Genomic DNA, 22,656 nt, shown 5'->3' with positions numbered 1-22,656 from the left:
TGGAGCGTGCCCCTTGCCATCTGTAAATAAAATAAAAAAGAAAATTATGCTTAATATAAGGAATTTGAAAATATTTATACTTTTACTTTTGATACTTAAGTATATTTCTGCTATAACATTTACTTTTGATACTTAAGTATATTTAAAACCAAATACTTTAAAACTTTTACTCAAATATAATTTTACTTTTACTCAAGTATGACAGTTGGCTACTTTTTCCTCCACTGGTTGCTTACATATGCATGTTTTGGAATATTTGTATTCTGTATATTTGTATTCTTTTTTCACTCTGTCATTTAGGTTATTATTGTGGAGTCACTACAATATTTTTGATCCATCCTCAGTTTTCTCTGACCACAGCCGTTGAATTCCGTAACTGTTTTAAAATCACCAATGACCTCATGGTGACATCCTGTCCTGCAGCTCAGTTCAGAAGGACGACTGTATCTTTGATGTGTCTGGGTGGTTTAATACATCATCCACAGCATAATATAATTAAGCAATAAGGTACAAGGAGGTGTGGTATATGGCCAATATAACACAGCTAAGGACTGTTCTTATGCATGACGCAACGTGGAGTGCCTGGATAGAGCCCTTAGCCGTGGTATATTGGCCATATACCACAAACCCAGGTGCCTTATTGCTATTATGAACTGGTTACCAACGTAATTAGAGCAGTAAAATGAATGTTTTGTCATACCACGGCTGTCAGCCAATCAGCATTCAGGGCTCAAACCACCCAATTTATAATGCTAATTTGACCATGCTTAATAAAGAGATATTGAATGTCTGATTTGTTATTGTGACCCAGCAACCAATTACTGCCCTTCTTTGTGAGGCTTTCAAAAAGCTCCCTGGTCTTTGTAGTTGAATATGTGCTTGATATTCAATACTTGACTGAGGGCCATTTTTGAAATGTTGTATGTATGGGGGAAAGAGGAAGCGGTAGTCATTCAAAAATCATGTCAACCTCTATTATTTCACAGGTCCATTTAATTTATGTGATTTGTTAAACCACTTTCTTTTTTTTTTAAAGCCTAAACAAAGGGGGTGAGTACTTACGCAACGGCTATGTTTAAGTTATTTAATTGTATTAATTTGTAAACGTTTATAGAACATATTATTTTATTTTCACTATGACATTATTATTATTATAAAAACGTATTTACAATGACGGCCTACCCCGGCCAAACCTTCCCCTAACCTGGACGATGCTGAACCAATTGTGTGCCGCCAATTGGGACTCCCGATCACGGCTGGTTGTGATACAGCCCGCGCTCAAACCGGGGCCTGTAGTGATGCCTCTAGCATTACGATGCAGTGCCTTAGACCGCTGCGCCACTCGGGAGCCATGGAGATAATGGAGTATCTTGTGTAGATCAATGACAAAAAAATTCACATTAAATCTATTTCAATCCCACTTTGTAATGCAAATAAATGCTAGGTGATACCCACTGTATATGGTGGATGATGACTATGGTATGGAAAAGGTCATTGGCAATAACATCCCTTCTATTTCACCCATCATTTCAGACTGCATTACACAACCACCAAACCCTTAAAAGAGGATATTAATTGTATCTAAATTAAATCAATTTAACTTCCAGCCCCCAGTCAAAGGCAGACTAAAGTACTGGCTCACTCATTCCACCACACGACGACATCAAAAGCAATAAAAAGGGAAAGCTATTCTAATTGCCTGCAAGCGACCTCCTTACCAATATAGTGCTTTGGATGCTCTAATTCCTAGTCCTCCGACGGCAACTCACTTCTGACGGCCAAGTTCACATGTTTAATCTCCAATCTGCTTTGGCAAAGCATTTTCGAAAACACACACTTCAAACAATGGGGCTGGGTAGGTAGATCTGAAGAGCATTGTCACGGTCTCCATCCCAGTAGGATATCTGGCTCCATGTCGCCATCTTGCAGTCCAGGGGAAGTACTGCGGTTGTCGGGGTGGAGGCAGGTTGATTGATTCCCTCTCTCCCCGATGTGACATTCTGCTCACACCTTCTGATGTGGATTACAGAAGATGAAAGGCAACAGGTGGACTAGCGAGCAGGGGGGAGAGCACGAGACAGGGGTGAAAAAGGACCACCTCTCTCTGAAGAGAGCCATGGCCTCTAATGTCTCCACTGGTTACCACCCTCTCTCCGAGCTGGGAGGGTGGCAGGGAAAGAGCATAATGGGCTACATTCAGAACAAGTGTTCCATTTGGCTTGTTCCAAGAGACTGCTGTAATGCTAGGCCACATTGAAATGGCACAGAGAGTTCAGCCCCTCAGAGACGCACTGGCTGGGGACAGAGTCATAAAATCACAGGCACAGAGTTAGAGAGGCAGAGGAATAGAAAAGTGAAAAGGTAAGTATGTAAAAAGTTTGCTCCAGTGAAAGTGCAGCAATCAGCGGGAGTGACACACACACACACACACACACACACACACACACACACACACACACACACACACACACACACAGCACTCATCATAAATCAGGGAGATGCAGATCTCTCTCTGCCTCCCACTTATCTTCCCCCTGTCATCCATCATTCTCAACGCCATGCGTCCATACACACCTCCCCGTCCAGAGGGAAGCGCTTCTCCTTGTTAAGCACCAAAGTCATCATCACGCCGCTCATTAGCATTTCACAACCCTTTTAATACAGCGTGCACCGTATAATACAGGGGGGATAGTGCACCGTATAATACAGGGGGGATAGTGCACCGTATAATACAGGGGGGATAGTGCACCGTATAATACAGGGGGGCTAGTGCACCGTATAATACAGGGGGGCTAGTGCACTGTATAATACAGGGGGATAGTGCACCGTATAATACAGAGGGGATAGTGCACTGCATAATACAGGGGGGATAGTGCACCGTATAATACAGGGGGATAGTGCACCGTATAATACAGGGGGATAGTGCACCGTATAATACAGGGGGATAGTGCACTGTATAATACAGGGGTATAGTGCACCGTATAATACAGGGGGATAGTGCACCATATAATACAGGGGCGATAGTGCACTGTATAATACAGGGGGGATAGTGCACCGTATAATACAGGGGGGATAGTGCACCGTATAATACAGGGGCGATAGTGCACTGTATAATACAGGGGGATAGTGCACCGTAAGCAGCTCCATATTACCATGCCTCATGTAGCGTCTCTCTCATCTTTCAGCTGGCTGGTCTGTCTGGCTCCCACAGAGCCTGCTGAGTAGATGATGCTTGCCCAGGGTTCAGCAACACTCACATACCAGCTCTCCCTCTCTCTCTCTCTCAATACCTCACTACACACTGATAGATCATTACCATGTCCTATAGTCTCAGCCTCACAGACACAAGCAGCAGCTCATACTTATACAACGGGATGGAATCATCACAGACACGCAGCAGCTCATACTTATACAACGGGATGGAATCATCACAGACACACGCAGCAGCTGATACTTATACAACGGGATGGAATCATCACAGACACACGCAGCAGCTCATACTTATACAACGGGATGGAATCATCACAGACACGCGCAACAGCTCATACTTATACAACGGGATGGAATCATCACAGACACACGCAGCAGCTCATACTTATACAACGGGATGGAATCATCACAGACACACGCAGCAGCTCATACTTATACAACGGGATGGAATCATCACAGACACGCGCAACAGCTCATACTTATACAACGGGATGAAATCATCACAGACACACGCAGCAGCTCATACTTATACAACGGGATGAAATCATCACAGACAGAGGACACAGGAACACAGCCTTATAATGAGCATGTGCTCTGTCACCCCCCCATACACATAGACACAAATTAAAGCCACAATGTGTGCTTGTGTACATCTCTGACTGGGATGTGTTCTGTCTGTGTTGTTGGTGAATTTGAATGGGAGGCAGGAAAAACAGAGAGAGAGTGTGAGTCGTGAGTACTCATGAATACATGTTTTAAATGTGAGAGAATGAGGGAGCAGAGAGAGAATGGAGAGAGAGAGAGAGAGATTGATACAGACAGAGTCTGGCATGGAAACAGAGACTGCCTGCTAGCAGTGCAGTATGCTCAGCCTCAGACAGTCACTGGTTCCCTCTCTCTCTGGCTGCCTGGCTGTTTCTGTTGGTACTGAGGATTTGGGAGTCCCGGGCTTTGCAGCTCTTCCCCAGCAATTATCTGCCTGACGGAAGGATGACAGCAAACAGACGAAGAGATGAAGACATCGTGGAAACAGGGTGACGCCATCCCACTGCCATCTCCTCTCCTCCTCCACTTTACCCTGCTCTACTGTGTGTGTGTGTATGTGTGTGTGTGTGTGTGTGTGTGTGTGTGTGTGTGTGGGTTCTTCTTTCCTAGTGTGGACCTAAAATCCCCAAAAGTCCCCACAAGTATAGTAAAACAAGAACAATTCTCCCTTGTGGGGACATTTCCCACATCCCCAAGAGGACAAAGGCTATTTTAAGCATAGGGGTTAGGTTTAGAGTTACGGTTACAATTAGGGTTAGGGTTACAATTAGGGTTAGGGGTAATGGTAAGGAGTTAGATTTAGGGTTACGGTTAGGGTTAGGAGTTAGGTTAAGGTTTAGGGTTTGGGTTAGGGTTATGGGTTAAGGTTAGGGTTAGGGAAAATAGGATTTTTTATGGAAGTTCATTTTTGGTCCCCACTAGGATAGAAGAACAAAACGTGTGTGTGTGTGTGTGTGTGTGTGTGTGTGTGTGTGTGTGTGTGTGTGTGTGTGTGTGTGATTGTGCATGTGTGTGCTCATAACATAAATACAGCCAAACACTGTCTGCCAGTTCACAAGATTCTCTTTCTCTCTCTACACTAACACAGGCACACAAATAAGCCATTATTTCATTTTCCCATGACAGAAACCTTTTCAGTTGTCACTTTTATTGAATTTATATCCATTGGCATTTTGTATAATTAGGCTACAGCAGGCCGATATTAAACCTGGATACATTCAAATGGAGAGCTCTCTGTGTGGGGACATACAGTATTTACTGTAATTATCAGAGTTTCCTGGCTAGGAAAACATCTCCCTCCAGTCCTACCTTGCAGTCCTCTACCCCTCCATTCCATGAGAGCTAAATTGCTTTGCTCCAGGCAGAGAAGATATGGATGGTTCACTTTCCCACAAGGTCAAACCCTCCGTGAACAGAGTTAAGACCTTACAGTCCATTAAAGTGAACCGCTGAACCACAATCATCAGGGGAGAGAGCACTGGAGATCTGCTCGCTCCCTGCTTCGCTTAGTCTTCCATTAAGACGGCGTGTGTGTGTGTGTGTGTGTGTGTGTGTGTGTGTGTGTGTGTGTGTGTGTGTGTGTGTGTGTGTGTGTGTGCGTGCGTGCGTGCATTCACGCAGGTGCATTTCCTTCAGCATCATCATTTCCAGGAAGCTTTTACTCCAGTATGGCTGCCATCAATAACAGCTACACCCAAATAAACTCTTAAGAGCTCTCCAACGTCTCTAACATCACAGGGTTGGCTCTCTCCTTTGATACCTTTCCTTCATTACACCACTGGAGAGCAAGACTTTCAACCCTCCAACAGCTAATGTCTACATAATCACTCATTACCACTGGACACGCAGCTCATCCATGACATGTAGGAGGATGCTGGGGTCAAGCCACCTGACCTGTGTGTTCATGGCCCAGGGCTGATAACAGGCTGTTTTGATGTTCATCTGTAACCCAGTTCCACAAATAGATCTGGGGGTGAGAGATCTGCAATTAGGAGAATCGTCAGATCCATAGCTGACCTTGGGTGGAGTGCTGCACCCCTCACAAGTTGAGAGAGAGAGAGAGAGAGAGAGAGAGAGAGAGAGAGAGAGAGAGATAATGTGATAGCCATCAGCACTAATGACTGGCTTCCCTCATTGGCCTTATTGTGATTGATCCTTCACCAGACATAATTAACACTAGGAAATACAAAGCTCCTCAAAACACCAAACACCAGATACAGAATGTTGGGAGGAATGTGGTTTAACTCTGTGTCCAAAACGTCTCCCAAACTTTAAGGTTCATTGTAAAGGTAGGCTAAAGGGTTAATTGAGGGCATGGCTGGGAATTGTGTGTGTGTGGGAAGGGAGGGATGACTTTATACTTTTTGGCTTAGCTAAGCTTGATAAGATCACTAAAACAGAGATGTTTTTTTTTACCTCTGAGCACTCGCCTCAGTTGGGCTAAGATTTATATTCTCAGCAAATCAAATTTGCTTGTTTGCATCTTGAATTTTGGCAGCGATATGAGCGTATGTGTCTTTGTGTTTATGTGTGTGTATTTGTCTAACTGGCCAAGGGCAGGCAGTGGAGTGTGTTTGTAGTCCCCTGTCCCTGCACCTGCTGCTGCAGTAATAAAGGGAGTTGACATGCGGGCATGGCTGTGTCCCTTCTCTTTGATACTGCTGGATCAGTGGAGTGAGCCGTGGGCAGAGGAGAGGAGGGTCACTGAGGTGGGCACTCCTGTCTGTCTGTTTTCAGGCACCAAGGTAACGCTCGCTCTCCCATTCCCCCTTGAACAGTCACTTTCACATTCCCCTGGACTGCCAACACCCCCCTGTCACACTCACACTGCAGGGAGGCTTAGAGGGGACTTTAACAGTCTGTTGACCACCAGACCCAGAAACGTCCAGAGCAACAAATCTATCTTCCCGGCCGAGCTCACTGACTGACTCCCAGGTGCTAGCGGAGAAAAGAATAACTACTGCCTGTATTGCAGTCGCCTTACAGAAGAGAGGCACATCACTTTCTTGCCCTTTATCTTTCCCTTTTCATTCCCTAAAACCACCTGCACAGTGCTGTGCCTTTTGAGGAAATACTTTGATAAGTCTATAAAATAAACAGTCTCCAGGTCCACAAGACTGCTTCAGAGAAAAAGAGGTGAAAAAGGAAGGGAGGAAAGGAGAGCCAGAGACAGGGAGAACGGCAGAGAGAGAGATAGAGAAATATTGGCACCTGCACCTCCCGGCTGTGGTGTTCTTATTCTGAATCATCGCTGAGGCTCTCAACTGCTTAGCGTTTCATTTCAAATACAGGGATTTATGGGGGGCACAGCAGCAGCTTATTCTGAAGGCAAACTTGGCGCCCTACCTGGGCTGCTTGCTATAAATAACAGTGGTTCACTTGATCACACACAGAGTGTACAGTAATATACTGATATTGGGCTGTATTCGGTGTGTTATAGACAGATTAACATGGGATATTACACATGGGGTAACAGGACATGGTAGAGGCATAAGGTACAGCTATAAGAACTTGGATGTAAGTTGTGTTGATCTGGCATTTGGGCCAACAGAGAGCCAGACAACTCTGGCAGTAACAGTCTGGGACCCATTCTCTCCAGATGCAGCAAAGAATTCACTTTTATTTCTCCTTCATTCACATGTAGCAGCCAGCACCCAATTAACTCTATTTTTTTATCTAACAATGTATGTTCATTTCTGCATTTTAGCCAGACATCAGTGGAAATAAATGCTGTGCAAGTTTAGCAGTAGTACAATACTGAGTCTGTTTGGTAACCTGAGAATGCCGCTACTCATAGCAAAAGTTGAGTCACAAACATCTGGGCTCCAACTAATAAATATGAAAAGTAAAGCTACTAATCGTGATGGTCAAAATTCTGCGCCTGTGACTGCTTGCACCTTGCCCTTTGATGGAGAGAGACAACTGGGTGTTCACCGGACAGCGGTCACCTTTGATGCTGCCTACTAGGAATCCAGGTCTCAAACAAGGCCATCGACAGCACCTGTTGAGTGCACACCGTTGTAAAATGTCCCCATGTTTCATATTTTCATCGCGACTTCATTCTGCAATGATGAGTAACAGTAGCCTACAAACTACCAAGGCTTTGAAAATTGGTCGCCTACTAGGCTGATTTTGCTGTGTCATTATTCAGCTATGTTGCCCTTCAGCACTTAAATAGAGCAAAGTGTGATTGACGGAGGCATCTGCTCCAAGTTATCAGTCTCTCCAAAGGAATGCCAGATAAGATTGGCAGCGAGCTATCTGAGCAAGTATAGCCTACATTAGAGGCGGCTGTCAAAAGGAAACGGAGATGGAAAATATATACAAGAAAATGCATCTAAATTGCATTCCTAGCGTCCAATACCACCCTGGCCTTATTATTCAAGTTAGACAGAGACTGCTTCAGTTATACTCCCAGAGAGCTCAAGAGCTGCCTGCCATGTGAATCCTCCCTTCACACCGCTCGTTCACCCACATGAACACAGACAGAGCCAAAGAAACGCTCAACTTTGTAGCTGAGCGGAATATAGATGTGGCTGGAGACAAGAGTTCGGCCGTGATTTGCACATAGCTCCACACATTACCCCGATGTTCTTAAAGGACGGCTAAATGTGAACGGCATCTCTAAAACGAGTGTCTGACCACTGCAGATTAATGCCAAACTCGACACTCACTCCCCAAAACGACTAGGTGCCGCAAATGCTACATGTAAATCACTGGCAGTATTATTCCTCGACTGCTTCCCAATCATATCTTTCGTGCTATTAAATTACTGTACGTTTCACCGTTCTGAAATGATATTGGCTTAATGTAGTTTATTTTATATCTAGGTTTCATTCAATCTATGTAGACAAGCATGCAATATCGTTGGATATGCAATGCAAATCAGCATTACCCCCCTTGCAGTTAGTTAAGTGGCATGTTAAAGACTGGAATATAAATCATGGAAGAACAAATGCGGGTGGGAGCTATGCATTGCCACATAAAACGATCCTGCTTACCTGTGAGACGAGGAACACAATGAGGATGCGGATGCCAATCTCCATGGTCTCAATTCTCTGGGAATAAATTTCAAAACAAGGTACAGGTTTGACCAGCTCTGCTCATAATTCCAGAGTCGAACTGCGAGCGTGAGAGTAAAGAGCTTGTCGCGAGCTGCCAACTTCCCAAATAGAACTGCAGCCTCATGAGCAAAGCATTGGACAGAGGCGCCGCCGAGACCACAACCAATAGATTTATAGGGGGATTTTTTTTTATACCAGCCGGAACAACGCATCTGTATCAATCTGGAAAAGTATTGGGTCTGATTTGTATTATCTATAGACAATTTACATGGACTGACACGCATTCGTATGTGTTTGAATATTCAACTAGTAGATCCACTCAACCTTTGATAAAAAAAAATGTTCGATTTGTAAATAATGATATGCCTGCATATCAGATGAGCAGATGTGTCTCCTTATTGCGAGATATCAGTAATTTAAAATGCAAATATCGAGAACATAGCCAGTATATTAACATTAAATGTGTTGACATGCACTGTTTCGTGAAACGACGTTATTGAAGAAGCGCTGGCTTCATCATCTCACTATAATGTATTCTAGTTCATTTGGAAATATGTGAGAGTTTGACACCCCGTCAGAAGTGTCATTTTATTCCCTCAGTCTGCGCGCCGTGAGCCCCGGGGCATGTTTTTTTTTCCGAGAGCGCGAGATGAAATCGTGGCAGCGGAGAGTAGCGTTTGGGTGGAGAATACTGCCTCTCATCGCTATTCACCGGGAGCCCCAGAGAAACGGATGGTTGCTGTGACCTCACTTTGGTAAATCGAACACATTCAAGTTCAGAAAAAAATATGACTTCTTAACACAGAAGGTGTTCTTTACCTCTAGGCTAGAAAAAAAAATAGGATTTGATGGGTCTTATAGCCTATGGCCCTGTGCTATGGCACTTGCTCTCTCCGATACGCAGGTGCGTTGGGTAAATAAGAATTCCCTATCCATAGTAGCAAGCGAATCTCTCTCTCACCTTCTCTCCGTCTCTGTATTTCTCTCTCTTTCTCACTCACACACTCAGATGTTATCAGGGGAAGTAGTGAGTGAGTTGCAGTACTGTGATGTGGTCTGGTCTCCTTCTCTGATCTGGCACTATGCAGTGCAGCATTTTCTGTATCCCCCCGAAAGTTGAAGCTCATTTACTGCGTTTCTATACAGTTTAAAAACGTTCAAATGGAGAACAGCAAAAAACAAGCAAAAATGACCCCACCCATTACCACATTGGTTGCTGTATCTTCATTCACCTCAGTCGATCTACAAGCAGATAGCCTATTAGCTATACAATTAGCCGCTACACATTAGCACCAGGTTTAAAAACCGGGGCTGCAACTATCACTGGGGACGAAATTCCATTCCCCCCAGTTGTATCATTAGAATGTGAAACAAAACGAGGCTTTAGGACCACGCAGACGCCTCTGAGCTTACTGAAATAAGTTCTCTCCCCCCACTAAATCCAAAGTTGTGTCACTGTTGAAAACTCAAATTAATATGTACAGAGCGATCTTGTGTATATTACTATTCTAACTCTCAACAGTAAGTTGAGATCCCAACTGGGTTCCATTTTATTATCATTTTTTGCTAATATGTCATATTAGCTGCTGATGATCATGACCATATTAGCTGCTGATGATCATGACCATATTAGCTGCTGCTGATCATGACCATATTAGCTGCTGCTGATCATGACCATGCTAAACAAAGGGCTGGATGTTTCAGTAATAGCTTAGAGACATGCACAATTAATGCACACAATAATGATTTTGTCTTTCTGAAGAGGAAAGTAATTAGTAGTGCCGGACAGGCTTTATGAGATACATTCTCAACATGTCTGTCAGCACCCACATACCTTTAATTATTCAGCACAGTCTGTCATGTTCAACTTTTTCTGTTATTCTTCTCCTCAGTTCAGGAAATTATGAACTGTCTGAAACCCATAGCCACAGGTATCTGATGTGATCCTGATTGTAGAGATATAGAACCACATAGACTGTTAGGATATTAGCTATGGTGCTTCGAGGTGCCCGTCCAAGACCAATTATGCATGTTTAGAGACATTACCCTTTTGATTGTTTTTCAGGGTGAGCCAATGGCTTGTCTAAATCCTACTGAAGCACGACACTGCCAGTTATAGTGCCTGAGAATGTTAGATAACATGGTATATGATTTGTATGGTTGATTTGTTAATACCTGCTTAATAGAATTTAATGTTGAGATTTGTTTGCACCTCTTATTGGTACTGCATGATGGCCATGGGTTTGGTTTGAGTGAATGTCAGGGGAGGCATCATGAGGAGAGCAGAAAGTCCACGCCCATCAGTGAAGGTTACCTTGTGAATATAAAACTTTTCCATATTAGGCCCAAAGGTCAGGTGTCTATTATTGCTGCCCATCTCTCCTTCTTAGGTGGCAGAGCTGTCAATGTGCAAAGTTAATCTTCATGCTAAGTGTCGTTCAGACTCCTTATGCCAGACAAATAACTCTGAAGAGGGATGAAGCTGAGGGATGTTCCTGAAGAGAAAGATGAGATGAACTTTGAACCAAGAGATAATGAAGAAAAAAAAGTGTTCCAAAATTCAGAGCCCCACACATACAGGATGCATATTATGAGGATAAAGAATTTGTGCATATATCCATTGTTAGTATGGGAGTGAAAAGGTCATGCCACACAGCTGGGTAGGCTCCCTGTATTCCTTCTGCTCAGGAAAGCAGTCAAATTTCCTTACTCTTCTCTCCGAATGTGAAAAATGAGGCCGGGAATTGTTGTGACGGTCTGAGGAATTGCTTTTCCAAGACAATGTTGCACAATTTTTGCGATATATTTGTTTATCAACAGAATAGGAGGGGATACAGCACATCAACACTGACAGCTCTATTTCAGGTCCATAAGTTCTGGTGATTGAATTCAGTAAATGAGCAGAAATAGGAAATACAGTGATAGTTCATTAAATGTATGACATAATGATGGATCAGAATTGAAATGTCAAAGAGAACAACATCTAGGGACATATTCCTGAATTGCTTTTGATATATTAGTTGTCAGAAATTGAATGTTTTTAGTTAAATGTTCAGACTTCGGTCTGATTTTCATGCTTGCGAGTCTACAATTCAAAAGTGGAATCTCTGAATACTGAAAAAGGCATTCAGGGCTTTACTCAATTTGACAGCCTCCAAATAAGTTCAGCCTTGATTGGGCTAATACATGCATCAGTCACTTATTAATTGACTTCTAATGTTGAATAACAGGCTGTGTAATATTCAAATAGCATAATTAACTAAAGTAATGAATGCAAATAAGGTTCATTTTATTGTCTGTTTCCATGACGAGATTGTCCTTGTTGTGTCCCGGGTTTATTACTAATGTGAGTGTCTCCACATGCAAAACACTGGTACTCGCGTCTAGTTGAGGACTGTGCTGGAAATGGCTGGGTGTAGTTTTGGGACTCATTGGTGATGAATGGAGCAGATACAGTACTTACTTGCCTTAATCCTCTTGGCCCCCTTGGAAGCATAGGGCATCCGCCATGGCTCTCCACCTCAGTAGAAGAAGAGGAGATGTGTAATGGTCCTCTTGGGTTTGACTCATCACGCTGCAGGGAAGGAGAAGGAGCAGAGAGAGTAAGGTTAGGAGGAGAGGTTAAGAACTGCTGCCAGGACCAGAGGCTAGCTTAACTTTGAACAAACCCTGGGGCAGAGAGAAAGTGCACCCAGGAGTGGACCAGGAGATGTAATAATCCTTCTACTGAATCAACTCTGCCTCAAAGAAGCAGGGGTCAATTGTACACTATGAAATTCATCATGGAGTGCTGTAGATTTACCATGATTGATGGAGTTTTAGTTATTGTGGAAATCCAGGAACTTTAATTAATTTTCTTATCATTGGGTGCTTAAGGATAGCAGAATTATAGCAAAATCTATCTAATATGTGACCAATTGACCAGGCATTTTAACCCATTCACATTTACATGATTCAATGATTTTCTCTCTGACCATTGTGAGAACAGGCCTATAAGTTAACGTGAATAATTGATAGCTCAGTGAATGATTGAGGGATATTGAATTAGCCCAATGAAATCTGCCCACAGGTGCTGTCCAGTGTCCACCCCTGAGAATACTGATTCCCTCTGTAATGAACCCAAACTAAACTGAGTTGAATCAAACCATCTATGCATATTCTCAATTATGTAGATTCATTAGTTGAATCATCTGGAACAAAAACAAGCACACACAGAGGACACATGGACTGAGGAGTCTGATTTGGTTGATTTACAGTGTATTAGGCTACTATCAGATGCAGCAAACAGACCATCTCTCTCAAGGCTCCAGTGCTGATGAAACATATATTCACGTCTTTACCAGCCGCCTGGGAATGCTGTGTCATCTCTGAGGAACGTCTTACAAATTCAAAGCATTCCTATGAATTGGACCGGATCCAAAATCTCATTTGGATGACTCAATGGTGTGTAAAGGTGGATGGGGTTGGTCGCTCCTGTGTGTTATTCTCCTACCTCACCACTAGGTGGGGATGAAGTTGCCCATCTCCATTCTGGACCCTGTCCTGGGATCAGCAGTCCTTTGTGGCCAGAGTTTGTTCCTTGGGAGGGAAGGGCTGACATACTGCCTGAGCCAGAGCCAGCCAGAAAGAGAGAGAGCCCTGTTCTTTTGCAGGCCCGTTGGAGCAAATTGGTCTGACATCGAATGCTTTATTACACCTTGTACCTTGCATCCTCTTTATTACTTACCTCCATCTCTTCCTGGACAACACACATATCTCTTTAAGTGTCTCACATGTTTTCCCCGTCTAAAATTGGGGATGTGTGTAAAGTATCCCTGCGAGGCAACTGAGGGTGCTGTCAGACTCATAAAAGGAGTCATGTAGCACCAGCAGGGACAACAGGAAGTTAAAGTGGAACTGACAGCATTTTAGCAACATGAAATCTTATTCAAATCTGTTCATTAACAACCCTAGGAAGAATGATACTTTTTTTACATAAATTTTTTTTTATAAACAGTACAACTCCAAACCCCCATTCCCTCACCCACCCACCCACCCACCCACCCACCAAGGCATCATACAAGGATTTCACAGAAAATTACATTAAATAGGACAAAAACATAAACAGTAATAGAAATAAAAACAATGGAAAAAGTTCAATACAAAATAAAAGTTGGTATCATAATTATAGTTGAGTCTTATCAGCACAATATATGGCCACTAGAGCAGACATGACTGCTTACCAAAAAGTAAAAGACAGGTTCTCCATGTATTGTATGAATTGGGACCCGGTTAAGTTAAACTTTTGTCGGGACCCATGCGCAGTGTACCTAACATTCTCCAGAGGCAGAGATGACATCACCTTCTTAAACCACTGCATAAAGGAAGGCAGCTTTGCAGACATCCAGTGAAAGAGGACAAGGCGGCGAGCTAGCAGCGTGGTAACATTCTGATCTAGGGGAAGTACACCAAAAATGGCAGTGAATGGGTTGGGGCTAATAGTTGTATTACACATATGTGAGAACGTCTCAAATATGGGGTCCCAGAAGCCACTCAAAGATTGGCATGACCAAAACATGTGTCGCACATTTGCTGGACTCTGGTGGCATCTCAAACAGTTGGGTCAATATTTGGATATATTTTTGACAGTTTGTCACTTGAGTAATGGAGACGGTGCAAAACTTTGAACTGAATGAGCCCATGTCTTATGCTAAATGATAATGTGTGGATACGCCCAATACTATGTTGCCATATGTCATCGGGTAGCTCGCTACCCATGTCTTGCTTTCATGCATATTTTGTATTTGCCAAGGAAGGCGGATTATTGTTCTGTATTATGTTGTATAATCTGGAGATTGTGCCCTTCAGATACGGGTTAAGATCTAAGCACCTCTCGACTGGACACTTAGTGGGCTCAAGTGGAAATGAAGGGAAATGTTTTTTAGCAAAGCTGCAAGTTTGCAGGTACCTGAAAAAGTGGGTATTGGGAATGAGTATCGAATGAGACGAATGTGTTATCAACAAAAAACACCAGACCGTTCCCATGCCAGAACTGGAAAGGCGTGTCAATCTGTGATGCTGGGAAGAGATGATTAGATGTTCATGGAGAGAAGCCGCTTGCTTGTTTAAGGCTAAAGTGATTTCAGAATTGGGGGCAGATTATAAGGGAGTTCTTGACAGTGGGATTCAAAACATGGGTGCCAAGGTTCATGGGCAGTGGGGAGCACAGGAGCGAGACAGGAGAAGTTGGAAGGTTTGACTGTAACAAGTTGGGCCATCCTTGTTTTGAAATGTAGAAACCCAATAAACACATTTAGATATATTTGCTGACCAATAGTAGTGTAAAAAAAATTGGGATTTGACTTGCGTGGATTTGACTTGCAGCTGTCCAGTTGTTTGAACATCGACTTTGAAATGAGTATAACAACCTAGGTAGTACAGTCATCTTAACAGAATGAATGCGACCTGCTAATGAAATGGGAAGAGACGACCACCTTGTGAAATCCTGCTTAGTGCGCTCTGGCAGTGTTTTGAAGTTATTTTTAAACAGGAATTGGCATAACGGGAAATTGGCATACCCAATACCTTCTGCTAACTGATTAATGGGATAGAGCACACATTTGTTAGGTTTAACTAACCAGAGAATGTCCCAAGAATGTCCCAAAACCTTGTAGCATGTCCAAGAGATAGGGTATAGACTCCACTGGGTATCAGGGCACAAGGCGAGACCCAGATGCAGACACAGGAAGCAGATGGTTAGAGTTTTTGTAGTTTATTTATAATCCAAAAGGAGTAGGCAAGAGAATGGTCATGGACAGGCAAAAAGTCAAAACCAGATTCTGAGTCCAAGAGGTAAAGAGTGGCAGACAGGCTCAATGTCAGGGCAGGCAGAAGGGTCAGGCAGGTGGGTACGGAGTCCAGAAAAAACAGGCAATGGTCAAAACCGGGAAGACTAGAAAAAGAGAATAGAAAACAGGAGCACGGGGAAACACGCTGGTTGACTTGAAAACATACGAGACGAACTGGCACAGAGAAACAGGAAACACTGGGATAAATACACTGGAGAAAATAAGTGACACATGGAGGAGGTGGAGACAATCACAAGAACAGGTGAAACAGATCAGGGCGTGACACCGGGTTAAAAATGTATAAAATAAGATTGTCTGCATATAAGGACACCTTATGAGTTATGTCACCCTTTAGTATTCCCTTAATCCTCTCCTCCGCCCGCAGGGCGATAGCCAGAGGCTCAATAGCCATATCAAACAGGAAAGAGGATAAACAACAACCCTGCATGGCCCCCCTGTGGAGAGGGAAGTAGCTGGAGGAAACATTGTTGGTGTGAACAGAAGCCACTTGGGACGAGTACAAAATCTTATTCCAGGAAAGGAATGACGGGCCATACCCAATCTCTCTAGCACTGTAAATACATATTCCCACTCAACCTGGTCAAAAGCCTTCTCAGCATCAAGAGCGATGACGACTTCTGGCTGTAGAGTTGAGTGGACTGAATAAAGAACATTAAATAGTCAGTGCATATTATAGAAAGATTGCCTACCTGAGATAAATCTGGTTTGATCAGAGTTAATTATATTAGGCATCACTGTCTCTAAACGGCGCGAGAGGACAATAGTGAGAATTTTATAAACGAACCACAAGAGGCTTATGAGCCACAGTCTAGGGGATTCTTGTGCTTTTTAAGCAAAACCGAAATAGTCGCCTGGGTAAGCGTCTGGGGCAGTTTCTGATTAGAAAGGATTTCATTGTACATTGAGCTGAGGATAAGGGACAGATTGGAGGAGAATGCTTAAGAAAATTCAATAGGGTAGCCATCAGGCCCAGGAGCTTTACTGCTCTATATGGACTGGATCGCCAGAGTAGCTTCGTTATCACTTATTGAGGCATCCATGTTAGTTTGTTCATCTGAATTGAGACAGGGGATGTCCAGATTGTCTAGAAATGCAGGCATACGAGATGCGTCAGGAAGAGTCTCTGACGAGTAAAGACCAGAGTAGAATTGCTTAAATTGATTGTTGATTTCTTTGGGATTTGGAGAAGTTAAATCAGCTGCAACACAGATTTCAGGTATGGTGCTGCTAGCAGCGGATTGTCGAAGCTGGTGAGATAACAACTTGCCAGCTTTCTCTTCGTGTTCATAAAATGTCTGCCTCGACTAGTTTAATGGAAAGATTGTTGAATCCTGATTGGTGTAGCAGTCTCTCTTGGTAGAGTTCAGGAGTCAGAGAAGGGGCATATCTTTTGTCCACATCTAGAATGAGTTGAGATAGCTCCAGTAAGCGTTCAGTGCGCAGTTTGTTGTCATAAGCTGTGTATGAAATAATTAGGCCCCTTAGATATTTCTTTTTTAAAGGCATTACAGGATAGTTGTAGTGGGTCAAGTCGCCACGCACCAGGCTTTGGTCTGGTTGTGTCTAGACTTGGATGTAATATACAATTGAAATCTCCGCCCAATATCAAATTTTGAGAGTTGAGGTCAGGAAGTGTTGCAATGAGGTCAGAGAAAAATTGAGCATCATCCCAATTAGGACCAGAAAGGTTAGCCAGAACAACCTGTGTGCTAAACAATTTCCCCATCACTATAACATATCGGCCATTAGCATCAGAAATAACTTTGGAGGAGACAAACAGGATGCTTTTTCTGCTGCTCTGGCCTTACCAAAGTTGGAGTGAATTATCTGGTCGACCCATATTCTTTTTAATTTATCATGGTCGCTGGACCGGAGATGGGTCAATGTCCGGACTTAAAGAATTAAGATGAGCATACATATGCTCGACCACATAGTTAATTCCTTTTAATTTCCAGCTGATAAAGCAAGTGGAGCATAGAGTATGTAAATTAGGAATAGTCATAGTAATTCGAAATTAATGTTAGTACAATCACATGGCCAGCGTGCTGAAAGGTCAGAATAATAAAATATAAAGAAAAAAAAACCAGCAAAAAAAACGAAATACTCAGAAGAAAACCAAAGACCCCTATACTGGCCTTCCCTCTGTTGGAAGACTGCATCTACCTCTCCTAGACTAGACTGTTAAACTAAACTTCAGTAGAGCTCTATCCAGTGCGAACAAAATCAAGTTTACACATAGGGAAGGAATTCTGGAGAGACCACCTCAGTTCTCTAATGTATCTTATGCATCAGAAAACTGAGTGTGTGCAAAGCTGTCATCAAGGCAAAAAGGTGGCTACTTTGAAGAATCTAAAATCTAAAATATTTTTATTTGTTGAACACTTTTTTGGTTACTACATGATTCCATATGTTATTTCATAGTTTTGATGTCTTCACTATTATTCTACAATGTAGAAAATAGTAAATATAAATAAAAACCCTTGAGTGAGTGCCCAAACTTTTGACTGGTACAGTACATACCATAATTGTTCATAACGTCAAGTTATTGGAAGAATAATTGTCATTTTTCGCAGCAGGGTAGAGGCACGTTTCTAATCAAGAGATTTTCACTAGTTGTTGATAGGTGGGCTAGTGTAGTCATTCACTAGTCGTGGTAGGTGGCCTAGTGTAGGGTCAGGGTCAGAGTACGGGCCTACAATGGCTAGTTAGCCGTATGCCGCCTGTCCTCCTGTGGATGTAGGTGCGTGACGATGTATTCTTTGGCCCTGGTTGGGTCCACGAATGTCTTCTGCTCGCCGGAGGGAGTAGTGATCTTCAGCACTGCTGGTTAGAGAATGCCGAACTTGGTGTCCCGACAGCAATGTAGGAGCCACGTCACTTCGTTGAAGGCCGACCTCTTCTTCATGACTGCCGCCGTGTATTCCAGGTAAATGCAAATCGTCTTGCCTTCGTGGGTGATGGGAGCCGCTCATGATGCCTAACGGAGGATATCTTCTTTCTGCTGAAAGTAGTGGAATTTGACTACGATGGGTCTGGGTGGCTCCCCATTCTTCGGTGCGGACTGTAAACTTCTGTGCACACGGTCAAGGGTGGGGGCGTAATCAAGGCCTATGGTCTCCAGTTCCTCTCTCAGAGTCCGTGTCAGTGTCCGGTGAGCCCAAGGCGTTATTAGAGGCCTGCTCTTTTGCGACTTGTGGCCATTTGTTGTTTTGACATGTTACGATGAAAAGGCCAAAAATGTCAAATTTGTGAATCACAAATTTGTGAATTGCGTTTGATTCCTAATAAAATATTTGAAAATAAACGCGGTAGGGAGGTTTTGGTGAAATATTAATAGTAAATTGTTCGCCCTTGACATGAGCACCGAGAAAACGCGTCTTTACACGTTTCTGCTCACCAGCGCCCCCCTTCTACATTCTCTGACAAACGGGCACTTAAATATCATTTTTTTGCATTTTCATGAATTCTTAGAATGTTTTGAAATTACGTATAGTAAGGCATTTGTGAAAATGTTATAGCATATAGAGTAGGAAAGCGTCCGTGCGTTTGGACAATTAATAGACACTTCAGTAAATTAAACCTAATAAAAACATCTGTCTCGTCCAGGACTGGAGTCCACTCAGACCAGTACGCCATTGCCAATCAGAGCTACAGTAGGCCTTTATGCAAACAACCCATTTGCCACACAGGCCTGCCATCATTCACTTTGAACTGGATTGTGTTTACAGGCAGTTGCAACAGCGTGACTTTAGATCATTAGAACGCATTCGGCAAAAGCCACAAAATAAACCTAAATGGATTTCTGCAAATATGTAAATACCACGAGAGTCCTCTTACATTTGGGAACTTTATAGTCCTATTGATGAAAAAACATAAAAAGGTTGGCTATATTTCTCTATATGCACAACAACAACAAGATCAACAACTAATGCTAGCCAGAGAAAGATGAGCTAAAAATCGAACGAAGGAACATTAAATAAACCCTCTCAAACCTTTTCAGCTAGTTGGCTGTCAAAATTGCACTGATAAATGATGGGGTATTGTAGTAGCCTGCTCATCCTTCTGCAGCTTTCCTGCCAATGCATGCTTGTCCCAAACAAGCACCTAAGCTAACTGGCTAAAGTTGGCTTGCTTGCAAGCTAGCTACTTCCAGACACAAATTGGAGAACATCTCACTCTGAGCATTTTACGTTTGTAAATTCATCAGTTATTCTGTGCTCTGGCACACAGACAAGAGTGCTCTGAAATCGGAGTAGATAACCAGAGTGAATTTACGAACGCAAGAGATATGCTGTCTGGATAACAGTCGTTCAAGTTCAGCATAGCTAGCAAGCAAAGTGATTCTCATTTCTTGCTAGTTAACCAAATGACACCTGCATCTATGGTTACCGCATCAACTGATATGATGCAACTCTGTCTGGACATTCTCAGGTTATGGTGTCTCTGTCCTGACCTCTAATGCATTTGGTATTGACCCCGACAGGCAGCTAATTGTTAACTTGTGTTAACAATGCCTCAACTTCTCGAAGGACAAACAAGTGGTGTCCCTGTACCAATAATGTGAATTGCACAAGACGTTGCATAATACGAACATGGCCCCACAAACTCATCACTGAACAAATAATTGTTAACCAATTGCTGTGACTCATGGTGCTTATAAAATCCCACTTTGGTGTACCTTTCTTTTCTTAAACCGTCTCCTTGTTCTAAAATTATTCTAATGCCATTATGAACATCTCAAGTAACAATATTTACAGCCATTGATTCAGGACTGGGGAGGTCAAACATATGACTTCATAGACACAAAGCTACAGAACATGCCCTGGCTGCTATAAACTATTGTTATAGTCTAACATAAATTACTTATAACCATAAACCATTGTTATTGGCATTAATAAACTACCCGGTCCATTGATAATAAAAACATTTTTAAGACCCAGTCCTTAATTAGGGATATTTTTTACATGTAGGAAAGCCTACAATTATATTGGTATGTCTCACACACACACACACACACACACACACACACACACACAAACACACACACACACACACACACACACACAAACTTGAAGACACATAATCAAACATTCCAATCTAATATCTTTATTTATTTTTATTTACAACTGTCTAAATAAGCTGTCAGTGGAAGCTCATCTTCAGTCGAAGAGAGAAAAGATGAGGATAAATAATGTCAAAGTTAATTTACTGAACTTTCAGCCGCATGTGGAGCTGCAAATCACTGTTTTCAGCATCGAAAGTGAATTTCATAAAAAATGCACTGAGTTCTCTTATCCTTTTCCTTGCAACAGTTATTTAAAAGCACTTCCTCAGTGGAAGTGACAGCTTAAAGATGGAATTAGGGCCGTGGCTGTTTGTTTACATTCCCCACCAGCCACTACACTATCAGAGCAGAGCAGGAGACTGGAGTAAATTAGGACGTTACATTCATGTACGGTATGAGCTCTGGATGATTAGAGAGAAGGCAGTGAGGTGAAAGTCCCAATATCAAACAGTTTTCACTTTTATGAACTCATTGGGTGCAGGGCTAATGCTCCAACACGCATACATAATAAAGTTGTGCCTCTTCTACTTCACCTCAATGGTACAGTTGTTAGATAACATCAACAACAGTTGGTACCATTACAGGGCCATATGCTTGAGTTAGAGTCCTACTCTATGATATTAAAGTGAGAGCACGCTTCTGATGTCCCTGAGGATTCGGTCAAGGACGCAAACACCAGAACATAGGCTGTAATTAGGTAACGAGTCCACTAGAGAAAGTACAGCACAATATGTTAACATCAGCTGTTTAGCCCACTATAGGGAAGAACAGCATAACATGTTCACATCAGCTGTTTAGCCCACTATAGGGAAGGTACAGCATAACATGTTCACATCAGCTGTTTAGCCCACTATAGGGAAGGTACAGCATAACATGTTCACATCAGCTGTTTAGCCCACTATAGGGAAGGTACAGTGTAGTATGTTCACATCAGTTGTTAGTCTTATCAATCAACATAGGTGAGCTTCATCCCATACATACTACATACTACGTAAACCTTGTTCAAGTAAAAGAGCAGCAACATATTGAGCCCTTGCTGCCTCATCAACAACACCAATTTGAGAGTATTTTCAACTTTTCAACCCTTTCTGTGTGTTGCTTCTTTAACATAACCAATTGATATTTAAGTGTCTGTTCTATTGTGTTGAGCTCCAACATGAATTCTCCGAGGGGTTTCATTGTTCCATCTCACACAGTTATAAACTCAGCAAAAAATGAAACGTCCTCTCACTGTCAACTGCGTCTATTTTAAGCAAACTTAACATGTGTAAATATTTGTATGAACATAACAAGATTCAACAACTGAGACATAAACTGAACAAGTTCCACAGACATGTGACTAACAGAAATTGAATATTGTGTCCCTGAACAAAGGGGGGTCAAAATCAAAAGTAACAGTCAGTATCTGGTGTGGCCACCAGCTGCATTAAGTAATGCAGTGCATCTCCTCCTCATGGACTGCACCAGATTTGCCAGTTCTTGCTGTGAGATGTTACCCCACAACAAGCTCAGTCCGATGACGCTGTGACACACCACCCCAGACCATGACAGACCCTCCACATCCAAATAAATCCCGATCCAGAGTACAGGTCTTGGTGTAACGCTCATTCCTTCGACGGTAAACGCGAATCCGAACATCACCCCTGGTGAGACAAAACCGCGACTCATCAGTGAAGAGCACTTTTTGCCAGTCCTGTCTGGTCCAACGACAGTGGGTTTGTGCCCATAGGCAACGTTGTTGCCGGTGATGTCTGGTGAGGACCTGCCTTACAACAGGCCTACACGCCCTCAGTCCAGCTTCTCTCAGCCTATTGCGGACAGTCTCAGCACTGATGGAGGGATTGTGCATTCCTGGTGTAACTGGGGCAGTTGTTGTTGCCATCCTGTACCTGTCCCGCAGGTGGGATGTTCGGATGTACCGAAC

General features: G+C 42.9%; 1 protein-coding gene across 3 annotated transcripts in view; it reads right to left on the bottom strand.

Annotated features, from left to right (window-relative positions):
* The window catches only part of cdh13 (cadherin 13, H-cadherin (heart)), a 493,352-nt gene extending 480,819 nt beyond the window's left edge, over positions 1-12,533 (bottom strand). The window contains exon 1 of one of the 3 annotated variants that reach the window (XM_029757800.1): positions 12,283-12,533. In XM_029757800.1, coding sequence (XP_029613660.1) covers positions 12,283-12,315 — 33 coding nt within the window. In that variant the 5' untranslated portion in view covers positions 12,316-12,533. Of the gene's footprint in view, positions 1-8,756; positions 8,979-12,282 lie in introns of those variants that run through there. The other 2 variants (XM_029757798.1, XM_029757799.1) reach the window with 2 other exon arrangements.
* Between the last annotated feature and the right edge of the window lie 10,123 nt (positions 12,534-22,656).

The sequence above is a fragment of the Salmo trutta genome, chromosome 7, assembly GCF_901001165.1.
Source record: "Salmo trutta chromosome 7, fSalTru1.1, whole genome shotgun sequence".
Lineage (NCBI taxonomy): Eukaryota > Metazoa > Chordata > Actinopteri > Salmoniformes > Salmonidae > Salmo > Salmo trutta.
Note: the sequence above shows the minus strand (reverse complement) of the source record. Positions and strands in the feature narration are given on the sequence as shown.